General features: G+C 43.7%; 1 protein-coding gene across 1 annotated transcript in view; it reads right to left on the reverse strand.

Annotated features, from left to right (window-relative positions):
- The window catches only part of LOC132967037 (IQ motif and SEC7 domain-containing protein 1-like), a gene marked incomplete at its 5' end in the record, with an annotated part of 39768 nt that overhangs the window by 59 nt on the left and 22209 nt on the right, over nt 1-17500 (reverse strand). Inside the window, 5 exons of the mRNA XM_061033956.1 lie at nt 1-3338; nt 3762-3811; nt 6734-6961; nt 9019-9180; nt 15086-15185. The exon at nt 1-3338 is cut by the window's left edge and continues 59 nt beyond it. Coding sequence (XP_060889939.1) covers nt 2115-3338; nt 3762-3811; nt 6734-6961; nt 9019-9180; nt 15086-15185 — 1764 coding nt within the window. The remainder of the gene's footprint in view (nt 3339-3761; nt 3812-6733; nt 6962-9018; nt 9181-15085; nt 15186-17500) is intronic.

Consider the following 17500-nt stretch of genomic DNA (forward strand, 5'->3'; position numbering starts at 1 on the left):
CACCTTTTTTTTCTGTTTTTACACCAGAAGATGTGAAAGCTGGATTCAGCTTTGACCCCTCCCAAGCTAAAAGGAAATGTTTAAAGATTTCATGTCCTACAGAGAGAGAACATCATGCTCAGAACTGAGTGGGAAATTATTTTTCAGGAGCCAAACACTCATGAAGACTGCAGCCACTCAACAACTTTTCATAGACATTTTTTAACACATGCACGCTGCGCTTTCAGAGTTTTCAACGTCAAAAGGAAAGAATATTTAAATTACTGCAGAAATAAACCTTTAAATTATAACCTTAAACCTAAATGTCCTGACAGGATGTCAAAGTAACTTTAGTATGAAGGTTTCAGCGGTGGCGTCTGGTGCAGTATTCTCCAGGACGGGCGCAGTTTTTCACAGGATTTACATCTTAGTGTGTTAGCTCGGTGCTAACACACTAAGATGCTAACAGAATCAGCAGCGTGGTCGCAGTGAGTAGAAATAAAAGATGGCTTCTTTAGTTTAGAGATGATGATGGATTCTTAGCACCTCTACAGTATGTGAAGATGCAGATGTGTCATTGGTCATTCAGTTTGCAGTTTGAAAGAACATGATCAAATGATTTATGTTGAAATGTTGAAGTTGACTTTGTTCATGTGGCCGTTATTTAAAAAACACTAATGGGTTTACGATGTGTTTAAATGGTTAAAAATATAAAGGTCAAAGGTTAAAGGTGAAAGGTCCCAGAGGCTCTTTAAGGGAGGGGGAGCAGGGGGCGCTGTTTGTATCCACCTTTCAGAGGAGGTCAAATCTAATCCGAAGCCTTTATATATCTCATGATTACTTTCTTAAACTATCGATTAAAATGAAACATCAAAACTTAAAATAATCAAAAGTGAACCGATGATCTGATCAAAACGAACACCATGTCCTAAAACCAAAATGTTCTCCATGTTGTCTCGGGTTAGGGTTAGATATGTGCAAAGACGTCCGCTCGTGGTCATTTTTAATAAAGCCGCTTTGTTCCTGATTTCCCACCCAGATCCGTTCATGTTCCCATGAATAACCCTGTAGGAACATCTACTGTAGCTTCATCGCAAGCTGAGAAAACTAAAGACTCTGTTTCCCAGAATGCACCCTGTTTGGCACCTTTCAGCTTAATCTCCATTCCTGGCAACGACCGGGGTCACGTACGAAACAGGGCATCAGGTACAGTCGACATATTTGATCTTTCAGATACACCTGGACACCTGTAGGATGGTTTGTACTTCATCCATTCCCACATCACAATAAACTTTAAAACGTCAACCATCCCCCCTCTGTTGAAACCCTGTAATCCACAAACACTAAAGGTAAACACACCTGTAGTTTGTTTATTTGTTATGATGGCTTATTTTAAGTTTAAAAACAGTTTACTGTCCATGTTGAAGGTAACTAATGCACTTTGAATGGTCGAATAAATGCTGGACTTTAAGTAACAACAGATCCCGCCTCCTGCATAGACACACTGACACTCATCATGCAAGCCTGTGTCAGACACCGAGACCGCACCATATCAACGCTAACCACTTCAGCTCGTCGGGAACAACTCGTGGCTGGTCAGCAGCCGAAACAACGGTACAAGTGCTTTTTGTGCCAAAAACAAAGTGGTGCAAGACGAGTGTGATTTTTGGAAAAAAAAGGACTCCTCGTTCTTCTTAAAAAAACTCCAACTGTCACATCAAGTGTTAGCATAGAGCGCTAAACCCTTCTGAGGCACAGCTCATTAGTCCAACACAGAAACTGACCTAACCCTGAACACCTCCTGTCAGTGAAGAACTACAAACATGTCTTCCTGAGTCCTCCTCTGAAGTGCGTGTGAGATGTGTTTCAGCGGTGGTTGATGTTCTTGGTCGCCCCTCAGACGCTGACAGTGAGAGAGTCGTTCTACTTTCCCGGGAAGTGGATGTGAAAATAACACAGGCTGAGTAATTTCCTTTTCCCCGCTCTCAGAGCTTTCCTCCTCACCAGGTGGCCGTTGTGATACATCTGCATCGCCCCTCCCCCCCTCCTGCCCCCCCTCCTGCCCCCTCTCACCACTACCGCCCCCCGGTGGCTCGTTGCAGGGTGACGGACGATCGCCCTCGTCTTCTGCCTCCTCACACCACCGTGCTGATCCGGCTGACAGGCTTTGATTTTGGACCCGCCCCTTGACTTCCTCCTGGGTGCAGGGAGAGCGGGCCAGCCGAGGGGGGGGGCAAGGGGGAATGCGGAGGGGGAGGGGGGATAGCAGAGAGGGGAGGGTACTGGGGGTTGTAGGGCTGCGGCGGCGTCTGGGTGACGAGGCGTGCCGAGGGCGTCTGAGGCGGCGGGGTGGCGAAGATGAAGTGGGTGGATTGGGAGGCGGAGGGGGAGGGGCTGAGTGGGGAGTGTGTGTGCACGCCGTGGTTGTGAGAGTGTGTGTGAGCGTGCGGATGGGGCGTGGAGTGCGAGATGGTCAGCGGGAGCTTGCCGCCTCCACCCGGCCGTCCCACCCCCGGATGCGAGTGGTAGAGTCCGTGCGGGGTAGTGGGAGTGATGGGGGAATGTGGGGAGAGCGGCGGTGGCGTGATGAAACCCGACGCCATGTTGTAGCGGGGGTGCTGGGCGCCGCCATGTTGCATCCTCTGGGTATGAGAGGGAGCGCAGCCAGGCGGACCCTGCCGCCGCGGGGCTGAGAACCTGTGCGAAAGGGCGTGGTGCTGCGGGACGCTCTGCACGTGGTAACGATGATGGTGGTGGTAAGGCGGGGGCGGAGTCTGCTGCTGCTGGTGCCCAGTAACATTGACTCCTCCTCCTCCACTGTTGCCGTGGCAATACTGAGCGTGCAATGCCTGGAGCTTGGACGGCCCCCCTACCGAACTTCCTCCCCCTCCAACTCCTCCCGAGTCCAACTGAGCGAGGTTGGGCGATGGGGAGGGGCATGGGGAAGGGGAGGATGGGTGGGCGATGGGCGGCGCGGGGGCGGGGTAATGGGGGGGTGATGATATCATCAGGGGACTCGGAGGACCCTGTGGAGTCGGGGACGTCATCGTCAGGGGACCAGGAACTTTCCCTCTCCGGCTGCCGAAGAAGTTCCCCAGCCGGTTGCTGCCAGTCGCTCCTCCCCCAACCGCCATCACGCCTCCTCCCCCAACCCCTCCCACGCTCACGAGTGGGGAGGGCGCGACCCCCCCCTGGTTGTGACAGAGCCCCGGCCCACCCCCCACCCCTGTACCGGGGCTCTGAGTAGGGCGGTGTGGCCGGTAAGCTGCTGGAGAGGAAGGGACCATCATAGGGCTGTAGAGACCTCCAGCAGGCAGGGGGCGCTGCTGGTGAGGCCGGGGGCTGCTAATGATGGAACCCTGAGGGGGGGGGGAGGGGGCGAGGAGACAGCGGACAAAAGAACAAAGAGAGGACAAATGAGAAGACACATTTCTAAACATTCAATCACATCCCTGTCAACAACACATGGAGCTCTAATGGTTTTTAATCAAACGCTTTAAGAACAGACTGAAGAAGAACTTCACAGAAGATTACATCATGCAGAAACACTGCAGAAGAAGATTTTGTAGTTTACATGTTGAGAAGGATGAAATACCATCAGAGGAGTGAAGAAGAAGAAGAAGAAGAAGAAGAAGAAGAAGACGAAGAAGAAGAAGAAGAAGAAGAAGAAGAAGAAGGAGGTCACAGAGAAATCAAAGCTGTAATCAAACATGCAGTCAGACGTGTGATTGACATGCTACGGCGGCATGCTGGGCTTTAAGCCCCCCCCCCAACAAACTTACTTCAATGGTACTGTCCAATGACCCCACACTGTTCCTACGACCTCGCTTCCCTGTTACCCAATCAGAATGAGGCAGGGTTAAAACTCCATCGTCCAGAAAAAACAAACCACAAAAAGTTATTTTACCAAATCAGAAGCAAACAGAGACATCAGGGCGGGTCTATAGAGCCCTACACAGACCAGGACCGGGGTCCCTGACCTGCTGCCGCCTACACAGACCAGGACCGGGGTCCCTGACCTGCTGCCGTCTACACAGACCAGGACCAGGGTCCGCCCAGGTCTGTGTAGGCGACAGGATTTAAACAGGATCAGGATTGTCACTGTAACACTGCTGAAATTGGACAACAGCAACTGTCATTCAAATCCCCTGAGCCAATTGGATGCAGTCTGCAGCCAACAGGCATCTACCCCCTTTCCCCAGGTGAACTAATCAAGAAACCAATCAGAAGGCAGCAGGACTCAGGCCCTTTCCGAATTGTCACAGTTCAGTAGTCAGTACTTTTCAGTAGGAGTTTCAGTAGACTGAACTCTATATAATAATATAATATATAATAATATAATATAATATAATATAATAATATAATATAATATAATATAATATAATATAATAATATAATATAATATAATATAATATAATAATATAATATAATATAATAATATAATATAATATAATAATATAATATAATATAATAATATAATATAATATAATATAATAATATAATAATATAATATAATATAATATAATATAATATAATAATATAATATATAATATAATATAATATAATATAATAATATAATATAATATAATATAATAATATAATATAATAATATAATATAATATAATATAATATAATAATATAATATAATATCCACAGTTCAGTAGTCAGTACTTTTCAGTAGGAGTTTCAGTAGTCTGAACTCTCGTGGTCATTCAGTGGTCATTGTTTGGGTCCTCCTCAGTATACTGAACATTTCAGTATGGATACTAACTTCCTGGTTTCATGCAGTATGGATCGGATGCATCCTTTCAGGAAATGAATTGTATTTTACCCACAATGCAGTGCGAAATTAAACGTAAATCGTCACGTCACGTGCGCCTCCAAATCAAAACAAACGAGCGTGGATTAATTTAATACATTTTTAATCTAGAGTTAAAGTCCTGACTGAAATCACTACTTTAAATTAACAACAGAAAATAAAACAAATATCTGCATTATTATAAAACCTTTCTCCCTCTATTTAAATAATGATTTCACTATTTAAATGTGTCTTTATATTTTATTTTTATGTGTCTGTTTATTTTATATTCTGTATATTACTGTCTTTACTTTGTTCTTTATGTACTGTATGTTATTTAGTTATTTAATCTTTTACTTGATTTACATTGTGATATTGTTTTTTGTTTACCTGACTGTATATGAGCATTACTCTTCTTGAATAAAGATAAACAACAAAAAAACAAAAAAACAAAAAACGGGTGGATGCGGCCGGTTCGGGAAACGTAAATGACGTCACTTCCATACTGAATGAATCAGAAGAAGTAGGAACAAATATCTGTCTACTGTGTGTGCATATTGAACAGTAAACAGCAGATAGTACGTACTGCATACTGACAGATTGAGTATGTACTTGGCAATTCGGATACAGCCTCTGTCATTCCTAAAACAGTCAAGGAGAACTTCTGAAAGAAAAACACTGTGCTTTCAACCCTGGACACAAAGCTGGACTTAAATGAACTGAGACTTCAAGCCCTTGAGGAGCTGCTGTGCTGCTGAGGAGGAATGTTTCAGGACTGAACACTGGTCAGGCCATAATGCCGGAGCAAAGAAGATGGCGAGCTAAAGGAGCAACTTCAAAAGGCCTCAAGCCTGGCTGTCTGGTTAAAGGGTGTGGTAGGATTTCCCCTCCCTAAATAAACATTTGAATTCGTTGGACATGATATTGATTATCGTATTGATTTATACGAATAGAATTGGGAATATTTAGCATATGTTGTATGGAGGGTAAAAGGTGCCCTTAAGAATCTGTTAATTGAAGGCCTGTTTTCTTTTATTTAAATTGTGGGATTTTCCTTGATTAAGTTCAAGTGTTTTTTTGTTATTTGTTCAAAATTGAACTTTGAAATACAAAACCGGTTATCAACATTCTGTGTCGTGTGTTTAATTAATTCTCCACCAGCTCCAAGAGTCTAACCTACATTAGCCCAGTACACCTTAATTTGTTACAATTTTTTTTTTTGATAATTTATTATTTATAAATACATATTTGATTTAAAGTAAATTTTGTATCCTGAGTGTTACATCACCTTATGTTCACCTTACTTATTTACAGTCAGTCATACATGCTTATTTGTGATTTGTCTTTATTTGAGGGGTTAGGGTTCATCTACTGGGGGGGCAGGAGCTCAGTCTGTAGGGACTTGGGTTGGGAATCTGAGGGTTGCCGGTTCAAGTCCCAGCACAGACCAAGTCCAGAAATTAATACATGTCCATAGGATCCTGTTTGTGCATGTGTGAGTGTATTTCAGACTATGTTTGTGTAGCATGTTCATTAAACTGAGTGTAAAACTGAATTTCCCCTCATGAGATAAATAAAGTTAATGTTATTGTCACCTGATGACTACAGGTCATATTAAGATATAAGGGCAGAATGCAAACTGACATTTATCAACATGTCTAATGAGAGCATCATGTTACTGTAAACACACTTTATTCATGTTGTACTTCTTGTGTCTGTCCAGCAGGGGGAGACAAACAATCACAGGTCTGAACGTGACTTCCATCCCTTTTCTTTATTTTACCATTTTAGATTTCAGTAATCTTTCAGAGGCTCCGAGTCAGTTTGTCTGTTTGTCTGTTTTCAGACTCTCGCTCTCGTCTCAGCCAATCACAGAGAAGGTGTAACGGGGGGGGTACACACTCGGAGCGTGCACCTGTACCTCAGATGACCTCCGATGACCTCTGATGACCTCACCTGTTTCTGAGAGGTCTCGCAGTGAGGAGCTGAGTGCTGTGCGTTTGAGTCCGTCCACAGAGGCGTAAGTGTCATCCAGGCTCGGTCTACCCAGAATGCCGTTCATCACCTCGCCCTTCATGGGGCCGCCGCCGGTGTTGGCCATGCCTCCCTGCGCCCCCCCTCCTCCTGGTCCTCCCCCCGTCAACACACCGGGACGCATCACACCTTTCTGTTTCTCCAGCTCGGCTGGAGGAGAGAAAAGACGGACATACATAGTGCTGTTAGCTCCTCCCCCTTTTAGACCACGTTCATCTGTTGACCATCAGAGGGCGGAGAAGTCAAGTGATGAGGATCAGGAATATTACAGGACTCTCTCTCTCAGTCGTTGTATCAAACAGAGACGGGCTAACTGTTTTGTATCTGAAGGCTGCTGTGTGAACGAGCGCCGTGAAGACGTACGACCTTCTCACCAGACGACCCGCTGACAGAGTTACATAGTGCTGAAAACAGGCGAGTGGGGCGCTCTGTGGACACGAGAGAGACTCTCCCTGTTGGAGGTTATTCTTCTTAGATCGACTGAAGGGGGAGGAGTTACAGAGTGACAATTTAAAGAGATCCATGTCCCCCCCCACACTTACCCTCCACCCTGTACTTCTCCATGTCCCCCCCCCACACTTACCCTCCACCCTGTTACTTCTCCATGTCCCCCCCCACACTTACCCTCCACCCTGTACTTCTCCATGTCCCCCCCCCACACACTTACCCTCCACCCTGTACTTCTCCATGTCCCCCCCCCCACACTTACCCTCCACCCTGTACTTCTCCATGTCCCCCCCCCACACTTACCCTCCACCCTGTACTTCTCCATGTCCCCCCCCCCCACACTTACCCTCCACCCTGTACTTCTCCATGTCCCCCCCACACACTTACCCTCCACCCTGTACTTCTCCATGTCCCCCCCCCCCACACTTACCCTCCACCCTGTACTTCTCCATGTCCCCCCCCCCACACTTACCCTCCACCCTGTACTTCTCCATGTCCCCCCCCCACACACTTACCCTCCACCCTGTACTTCTCCATGTCCCCCCCCCCACACTTACCCTCCACCCTGTACTTCTCCATGTCCCCCCCCCACACACTTACCCTCCACCCTGTACTTCTCCATGTCCCCCCCCACACTTACCCTCCACCCTGTACTTCTCCATGTCCCCCCCCACACTTACCCTCCACCCTGTACTTCTCCATGTCCCCCCCCCACACTTACCCTCCACCCTGTACTTCTCCATGTCCCCCCCCCACACACTTACCCTCCACCCTGTACTTCTCCATGTCCCCCCCCCCCACACTTACCCTCCACCCTGTACTTCTCCATGTCCCCCCCCACACACTTACCCTCCACCCTGTACTTCTCCATGTCCCCCCCCCCACACTTACCCTCCACCCTGTACTTCTCCATGTCCCCCCCCCACACTTACCCTCCACCCTGTACTTCTCCATGTCCCCCCCACACACTTACCCTCCACCCTGTACTTCTCCATGTCCCCCCCCACACTTACCCTCCACCCTGTACTTCTCCATGCCCCCCCCCCACACTTACCCTCCACCCTGTACTTCTCCATGTCCCCCCCCCACACTTACCCTCCACCCTGTACTTCTCCATGTCCCCCCCCACACACTTACCCTCCACCCTGTACTTCTCCATGTCCCCCCCCCACACTTACCCTCCACCCTGTACTTCTCCATGTCCCCCCCCCACACACTTACCCTCCACCCTGTACTTCTCCATGTCCCCCCCCACACACTTACCCTCCACCCTGTACTTCTCCATGCCCCCCCCCCACACACTTACCCTCCACCCTGTACTTCTCCATGTCCCCCCCCACACACTTACCCTCCACCCTGTACTTCTCCATGTCCCCCCCACACACTTACCCTCCACCCTGTACTTCTCCATGTCCCCCCCCACACTCTTACCCTCCACCCTGTACTTCTCCATGTCCCCCCCCACACACTTACCCTCCACCCTGTACTTCTCCATGTCCCCCCCCCCCACACTTACCCTCCACCCTGTACTTCTCCATGTCCCCCCCCACACTTACCCTCCACCCTGTACTTCTCCATGTCCCCCCCCCCCACACTTACCCTCCACCCTGTACTTCTCCATGTCCCCCCCCACACTTACCCTCCACCCTGTACTTCTCCATGTCCCCCCCCACACTTACCCTCCACCCTGTACTTCTCCATGTCCCCCCCCCACACTTACCCTCCACCCTGTACTTCTCCATGTCCCCCCCCACACTTACCCTCCACCCTGTACTTCTCCATGTCCTGGACCTCAGCGATGCTCTCTCGGAGGTCAGAGGTGAAGCGAGCTCGGTCCTGCTGACTTGGCGCTGTGAACACGATCAGAACCTTTCTCTCTCCTCCAGGGTTCGCCGTGGTCAGTCTGATACCGTGAGGGTAGTCTGTGTGAGACAACACACACACACACACACACACACACACACACACACACACACACACACACACACACACACACACACACACACACTATGTTATCAACAGAACTGAAATTAGGTTTTTGGTCGTCTCCATGAGAAAGTGAGTGACGACTGAAATGAGTCAGAGCAGAACATCCCCCTGTTACTGTATACAGTACTATATATATATATATATATGTATATATATTTGAATATCTAGGCCTATATGTTTACTGTTTCTTTATGTCTGTGGGGTACGATGATCAATGGGCCACTTCAAAAAAACAGATGTGGGTGATCAAACGAGGTCCTCAGATAATCAGCTGATCAGAGAACGAGCAGGTCTGCAGGTGTTTTCATCACAATATTCAGATTCTAGTTTGAACATGACATCACTAAATCTGACCAGCAGCTTCCTGTACCGAGACACACACACACACACACACACACACACACACACACACACACACACACACACACACACACACACACACACACCTTAACTTCCACCTACATGACAAACTGATACACACAGAGATGTGCACCCACGCACACAGGAAGAAAACACACACAGTATGTACCCACCCACACACATTTATGAACATACACACACACACACACACACACACACACACACACACACACACACACACACACAGCAGCATGGATGTAGATTGTGCTGATGAATCATATGGGACAATCTGTCGTGGTCACAGTCATCACTGCAATCTGCCAGCTTCCATTTAGCTCCAACTGGAGGAGCAGAACCGTCAACAACAACAACCAACAACTAAACAACAACTAACAACAACTAAACAACAACAACAACCAACAACTAAACAACAACTAACATCAACTAAACAACAACAACTAAACAACAACAACTAAACAACAACTAAATAACAACTAAACAACAACAAAAATTAAACAACAACAACTAAACAACAACAACTAAATAACAACTAAACAACAACAACAACTAAACAACAACAACTAAACAACAACAACAACTAAACAACATCTAAACAACTAAACAACAACTAAATAACAACAACTAAACAACAACATCTAAACAACAACTAAACAACAACAACTAAACAACAACTAAACAACATCTAAACAACAACTAAACAACATCTAAACAACAAAAACTAAACAACAACAACTAAACAACAACTAAACAACAACAACAACTAAACAACAACTAAACAACAACATCTAAACAACTAAACAACAACTAAACATCAACAACTAAACAACAACATCTAAACAACAACAACAACTAAACAACATCTAAACAACTAAACAACAACTAAATAACAACAACTAAACAACAACATCTAAACAACAACTAAACAACAACAACTAAACAACAACAACTAAACAACATCTAAACAACAACTAACAACAAGTAAACAACAACGTCTAAACAACAACTAAACAACATCTAAACAACAAAAACTAAACAACAACAACAACTAAACAACAACTAAACAACAACAACTAAACAACAACTAAACAACAACATCTAAACAACTAAACAACAACTAAATAACAACAACTAAACAACAACTAAACAACAACAACTAAACAACAACAACTAAACAACATCTAAACAACAACTAACAACAAGTAAACAACAACATCTAAACAACAACTAAACAACATCTAAACAACAAAAACTAAACAACAACAACTAAACAACAACATCTAAACAACAACAACTAAACAACAACTAAACAACAACATCTAAACAACTAAACAACAACTAAACAACAACAACAACTAAACAACAACATCTAAACAACTAAACAACAACTAAACATCAACAACTAAACAACAACATCTAAACAACAACAACAACTAAACAACATCTAAACAACTAAACAACAACTAAATAACAACAACTAAACAACAACATCTAAACAACAACTAAACAACAACAACTAAACAACAACAACTAAACAACATCTAAACAACAACTAACAACAAGTAAACAACAACATCTAAACAACAACTAAACAACATCTAAACAACAAAAACTAAACAACAACAACTAAACAACAACTAAACAACAACATCTAAACAACTAAACAACAACTAAACAACAACAACAACAACTAAACAACAACAACAACTAAACAACAACATCTAAACAACTAAACAACAACTAAACATCAACAACTAAACAACAACATCTAAACAACTAAACAACAACTAAACAACAACTAAACAACAACTAAACAACAACAACTAAACAACAACTAAACAACAACATCTAAACAACTAAACAACAACTAAACAACAACAACAACTAAACAACAACAACTAAACAACATCTAAACAACTAAACAACAACTAAACATCAACAACTAAACAACAACATCTAAACAACTAAACAACAACTAAACAACAACTAAACAACAACATCTAAACAACTAAACAACAACTAAACAACAACAACAACTAAACAACATCTAAACAACTAAACAACAACAACTAAACAACAACTAAACAACAACATCTGAACAACTAAACAACAACAACTAAACAACATCTAAACAACTAAACAACAACAACTAAACAACAACTAAACAACAACATCTGAACAACTAAACAACAACAACTAAACAACAACAACAACTAAACAACAACTAAACAACAACATCTAAACAACTAAACAACAACAACAACTAAACAACAACAACTAAACAACAACAACTAAACAACATCTAAACAACTAAACAACAACTAAACAACAACATCTAAACAACAACTAAACAACTAAACAACAACTAAACAACAACATCTAAACAACTAAACAATAACAACTAAACAACACCTAAACAACAACAACTAAACAACAACTAAACAACAACATCTAAACAACTAAACAACAACTAAACAACAACGACTAAACAACAACTAAACAACAACATCTAAACAACTAAACAACAACTAAACAACAACTAAACAACAACAACTAAACAACAACTAAACAACAACATCTAAACAACTAAACAACAACTAAACAACAACATCTAAACAACTAAACAACAACAACTAAACAAGAACAGGAGTAAAGTGAGTATTTATTAATCTATGAAACATTTCCACGCGGGACAGAGTCTCAGGTAAAATCCAGACTGAAGTCTTAAAGGTGCATTCAGGTACTTTTACTTTTACACGATATTTAATCAACTTTTAGGACCAACTACTCCTTCCTACAACCGGAGGAAGCTTAAAGTTGTTGATTGTTGATCACGTTTCTTAAACTCTGATTGGTCGAGGGGCAGGACAGAAGAGAAGCGGAGTGAACGTGAACTAACAACAAGTAAACAACAACATCTAAACAACAACTAAACAACATCTAAACAACAAAAACTAAACAACAACAACTAAACAACAACTAAACAACAACAACTAAACAACAACTAAACAACAACATCTAAACAACTAAACAACAACTAAACAACAACAACAACTAAACAACAACAACAACTAAACAACAACATCTAAACAATTAAACAACAACTAAACATCAACAACTAAACAACAACATCTAAACAACTAAACAACAACTAAACAACAACAACTAAACAACAACATCTAAACAACTAAACAACAACTAAACAACAACAACAACTAAACAACAACAACTAAACAACATCTAAACAACTAAACAACAACTAAACATCAACAACTAAACAACAACATCTATACAACTAAACAACAACTAAACAACAACTAAACAACAACTAAACAACAACATCTAAACAACTAAACAACAACTAAACAACAACATCTAAACAACTAAACAACAACAACTAAACAACATCTAAACAACTAAACAACAACAACTAAACAACAACTAAACAACAACATCTGAACAACTAAACAACAACAACTAAACAACAACAACAACTAAACAACAACTAAACAACAACATCTAAACAACTAAACAACAACAACAACAACTAAACAACAACTAAACAACAACTAAACAACAACAACTAAACAACATCTAAACAACTAAACAACAACTAAACAACAACATCTAAACAACAACTAAACAACTAAACAACAACTAAACAACAACATCTAAACAACTAAACAATAACAACTAAACAACACCTAAACAACAACAACTAAACAACAACTAAACAACAACATCTAAACAACTAAACAACAACTAAACAACAACAACTAAACAACAACTAAACAACAACATCTAAACAACTAAACAACTAAACAACAACTAAACAACAACAACTAAACAACTAAACAACAACTAAACAACAACTAAACAACAACTAAACAACAACATCTAAACAACTAAACAACAACAACTAAACAAGAACAGGAGTAAAGTGAGTATTTATTAATCTATGAAACATTTCCACGCGGGACAGAGTCTCAGGTAAAATCCAGACTGAAGTCTTAAAGGTGCATTCAGGTACTTTTACTTTTACACGATATTTAATCAACTTTTAGGAACAACTACTCCTTCCTACAACCGGAGGAAGCTTAAAGTTGTTGATTGTTGATCACGTTTCTTAAACTCTGATTGGTCGAGGGGCAGGACAGAAGAGAAGCGGAGTGAACGTGAGCTATCTGAGTAGCCATGAGCTAAATAGTTAAAGTTAAATGTTGGATAAAGTGAACGTTAGTAAGGTGCTAAACAGCTACCAGCTTTATTTAAAGCTAACTGTAACCTCCTCTGCTACTAGCTTGTTAGCTCGAATGCTAATTCTGTGCTAGTGGATGTACGGACAGTGGAACCGTCGCTTAGCAACAGACCCGCTGTTTCCCTCCTGCTTTGCCTTTCTGCTTTGTTCCTGGACTGGTCTTCATTGCTTCATGGCCGCTGAGATGACCTGCGGACTTTTCTTCCTCCACTGACGGAGAGTGGAGCAGCGTGGCTGAACTTCCGGGTTCGGACCTTTCTTCTTTATTGTTTTTTCTGGATTAACGTTGAACTGACTGTTCGACGTGGGTGAGGGAGTACAGCGTGCCGTCAATGTTCATACATTGCATCAAACTCAATTCAGGCCTGCAACGGGGGTTTTGTTTATTTTAATGCCGGCTGTTGTTATTGTTGTGTAGAGTGTATTAATGTGTTCTAACGGATTTAAACACTTAAAGTGAACTAGTAGTGGTTATTTATTCAGTTTAAATAGTTTCATGGTATTTTGATGACCAAATAGATAAGTATCATAAGAGTGTTTGTATGGTGGCTCAAGAGTGCCATTAGTCAGGTTTAAATTACCTATCATTTCATTTACCTCGTGCTAGTTTTTCTCATACTCTAAATGAGTGCTGGGTGTGTTTTTTAAAATCTTATTTACTAAGTAAATACATTGATATTTGTCAATAAATACTTTAAAATGCATATTTATCTCTTGGTCGGTTTAATAAATAAGGATATCTAAAAAAACAGAACGTTTACAGTGTTTAAAGGTAAAACATGTCATCACACTAGAGTCATTTAATTCATACTTGTACGTGGGGAAGTGAGGTCAGGTAGTTTTTAATACAGGACATATATACATTTCTATATATATATATATATGTATATATATATAAACTTAAAGGAACAATAATAGTAATACGATTAACGTGAGTTCTAAGAGAAGAACCCAGGGTGTGTGTGTGTGTGTGTGTGTGTGTGTGTGTGTGTGTGTGTGTGTGTGTGTGTGTGTGGGCCTGCAGACTCGTGTGGTAAAAATAGAGAGCTGAGGGAACACTTAATAGAAATAGAGATATGAAAAATACAATGCTGAGACAGATGGAGGGAGCAGATGGGCGAGGGAGAGAGAGAGAGAGAGATAGGGAGTGAGAGAGAGACATACTGTGAGTTAAATAAAGAGAGAGAGAGGGAGGTTCTTACAGGTGTTCTGGAAGGTGTGAACCTGCATGTCCAACAGAGGGAATGATTGTCTGAAATTGTACGTCACCGACGTCTTCTTCTTCTGGAAAATCTTCGTCACCTGAGGAGGAGAAAACAGATTAGGAGGAGGAGGAGGAGAATAAAAACACACAGGAGGAGAAGAAGAGAGGACAAAGGAAAGGAGGAGGAGGAGGGGTTAGGCGCTGCGTTTGTAGAGGTAGATAGTGCTCCTCCTGTTATTGTTGTTTGTTGTAATGTGGAGTCAGTCTGTGTAGAGACAGACACACAGGGCTCTGTAGCAGCTCTCAGTCTGCAGCTGTTCAAAGAAAAGCGCAGACAGGTATGAATGATGAGGAAGAAGCTTCCTCTAGTGTAACAGGTAAGAGTCAAAGTAATGAAGGTAATGTTGTGAGCAGCCAGGCCTCCTGTGAGGGCGAGGACATGGAGGATGATTACCAATCACATAACGTCTCTACTGCTGGCTGGACACGGCTCGCCTGCTGCTTCAGAAAGCTGGAAGCTGGGGGTATGACCAACAGCTCTTTCTGCTGAGGTCTGAGGAGATGGACCTCAGTGGACTGACCTCATTCTACAGCTCCGTACTGCAGGCCTGGAGGACCTTACAGATGTCTCGGGTCACAGTCGAGACTCCAGGCATGTGGCTGTTTGAGGAGCCGCTGTAATTCCTGTATAAGGACTCACACCCTGCAGTCTGCCAGTTTGAGGGTCAGTCTGCGAGAGGCAGGATGCACTGAACTGGAGCATTTGATGAGGCTGACGTCTTTACCTGTGGACACAGTTAGACAGAGGACCAACATCACGTCAGTCAGACTGATCCACAGAGTCCTGGAGGAGGTCTGTGCTGATCTGGCACACCGGCAGAGGACTTTTGTTAGGAGCCAGACTCTGTGTGAGCAGTGGGCTGAGGGGGGAGAGTACAGCTTCCCCTGCTGTTGGGGACTGGCAGGAGGGGGGAGCTGCTGTCCCTCACATCCATTCACCTGGAGAACTTCCAGGAGGTGGAGAAAAATATCATATACCAAGTGTGTGTGAAGGTCCTGAACGTCCGGTCTCTATCGGGAGTCAGGGAGTCGAGGTGGACCTTTGGCCCAGAGGTTTCCCTGAAAGGCTGCTGGCGGTCCCTGTACAAGCTGCCCGTTGGTACATGGAGCTATAGCTACAAACAGATACAAAGCGCACATTGATCCTGGGGTGGGAGAGCAGTGTGGGTTTTGTCCTGAGCCTGAAACACTCACACATTTATTTGTTGAGTGTTCACGTCTCGCTCCTCTCTTTGAGATGTTAAAAAAATGGTTCCAGGCTCTTGGGGAGGTCTTTTGTTTTGTTTTGTTTGTTTTTGGCCCTAAATACTTAGGAAAAAGGCCGTCCACACGCTGTGGCTCCGCTAAGTTATCAATCTGGCTGAGCAGGAGGAACCAGGCGTCTGGGTGTGTGGATCCGTTAATGGTTCTGAAGGGACTTGTGAAGGCCTGATTGAGGGTGGAGTTTGCCGATTATAATATGATGGATGATTTGCAGACCTTCATGTGTGGGGGGCGCTTTGTGCTCTTCCTCTCTCCTCTTCCTCTCTCCTCTCTCCTCTTCCTCTCTCCTCTTCCTCTCTCCTCTTCCTCTTCCTCTCTCCTCTTCCTCTTCCTCTCTCCTCCTCCTCTCTCCTTTTCCTCTCTCCTCTTCCTCTCTCCTCTCCTCCTCTCTCCTCTTCCTCTCTCCTCTCCTCTCTCCTCTTCCTCTCTCCTCTCCTCTTCCTCTCTCCTCTCCTCTCCTCTTCCTCTCTCCTCTTCCTCTCTCCTCTTCCTCTCTCCTCTTCCTCTCTCCTCTCCTCCTCCTCTTCCTCTTCCTCTTCCTCTCTCTTCATCCTCTCTCCTCTCCTCTCTCCTCTCCTCTTCCTCTCTTCCTCTCTCCTCTCTCCTCTCTCCTCTTCCTCTCTCCTCTTCCTCTCTCCTCTCCTCTCTCCTCTTCCTCTCTCCTCTTCCTCTCTCCTCTTCCTCTTCCTCTTCCTCTCTCCACTCCTCTCTCCTCTCTCCTCTTCCTCTCTCCTCTTCCTCTCTCCTCTTCCTCTCCTCCTCCTCTTCCTCTCTCCTCTTCCTCTCTCCTCTTCCTCTCTCCTCTTCCTCTTCCTCTCTCCTCTCCTCTCTCCTCTTCCTCTTCTGCTCTCCTCTTCCTCTCTCCTCTTCCTCTGTCCTCTTCCTCTCTCCTCTCCTCTCTCCTCTTCCTCTCTCCTCTCCTCCTCCTCTTCCTCTCTCCTCTCCTCTCCCTCTCTCCTCTTCCTCTTCTGCTCTCCTCTTCCTCTCTCCTCTTCCTCTCTCCTCCTCCTCCTCCTCTTCCTCTCTCCTCTTCCTCTCTCCTCTTCCTCTCTCCTCTTCCTCTCTCCTCTCCTCTCCTCTCTCCTCTCCT

This window comes from Labrus mixtus, unplaced genomic scaffold, assembly GCF_963584025.1.
Source record: "Labrus mixtus unplaced genomic scaffold, fLabMix1.1 SCAFFOLD_79, whole genome shotgun sequence".
In the NCBI taxonomy this organism is placed as follows: domain Eukaryota; kingdom Metazoa; phylum Chordata; class Actinopteri; order Labriformes; family Labridae; genus Labrus; species Labrus mixtus.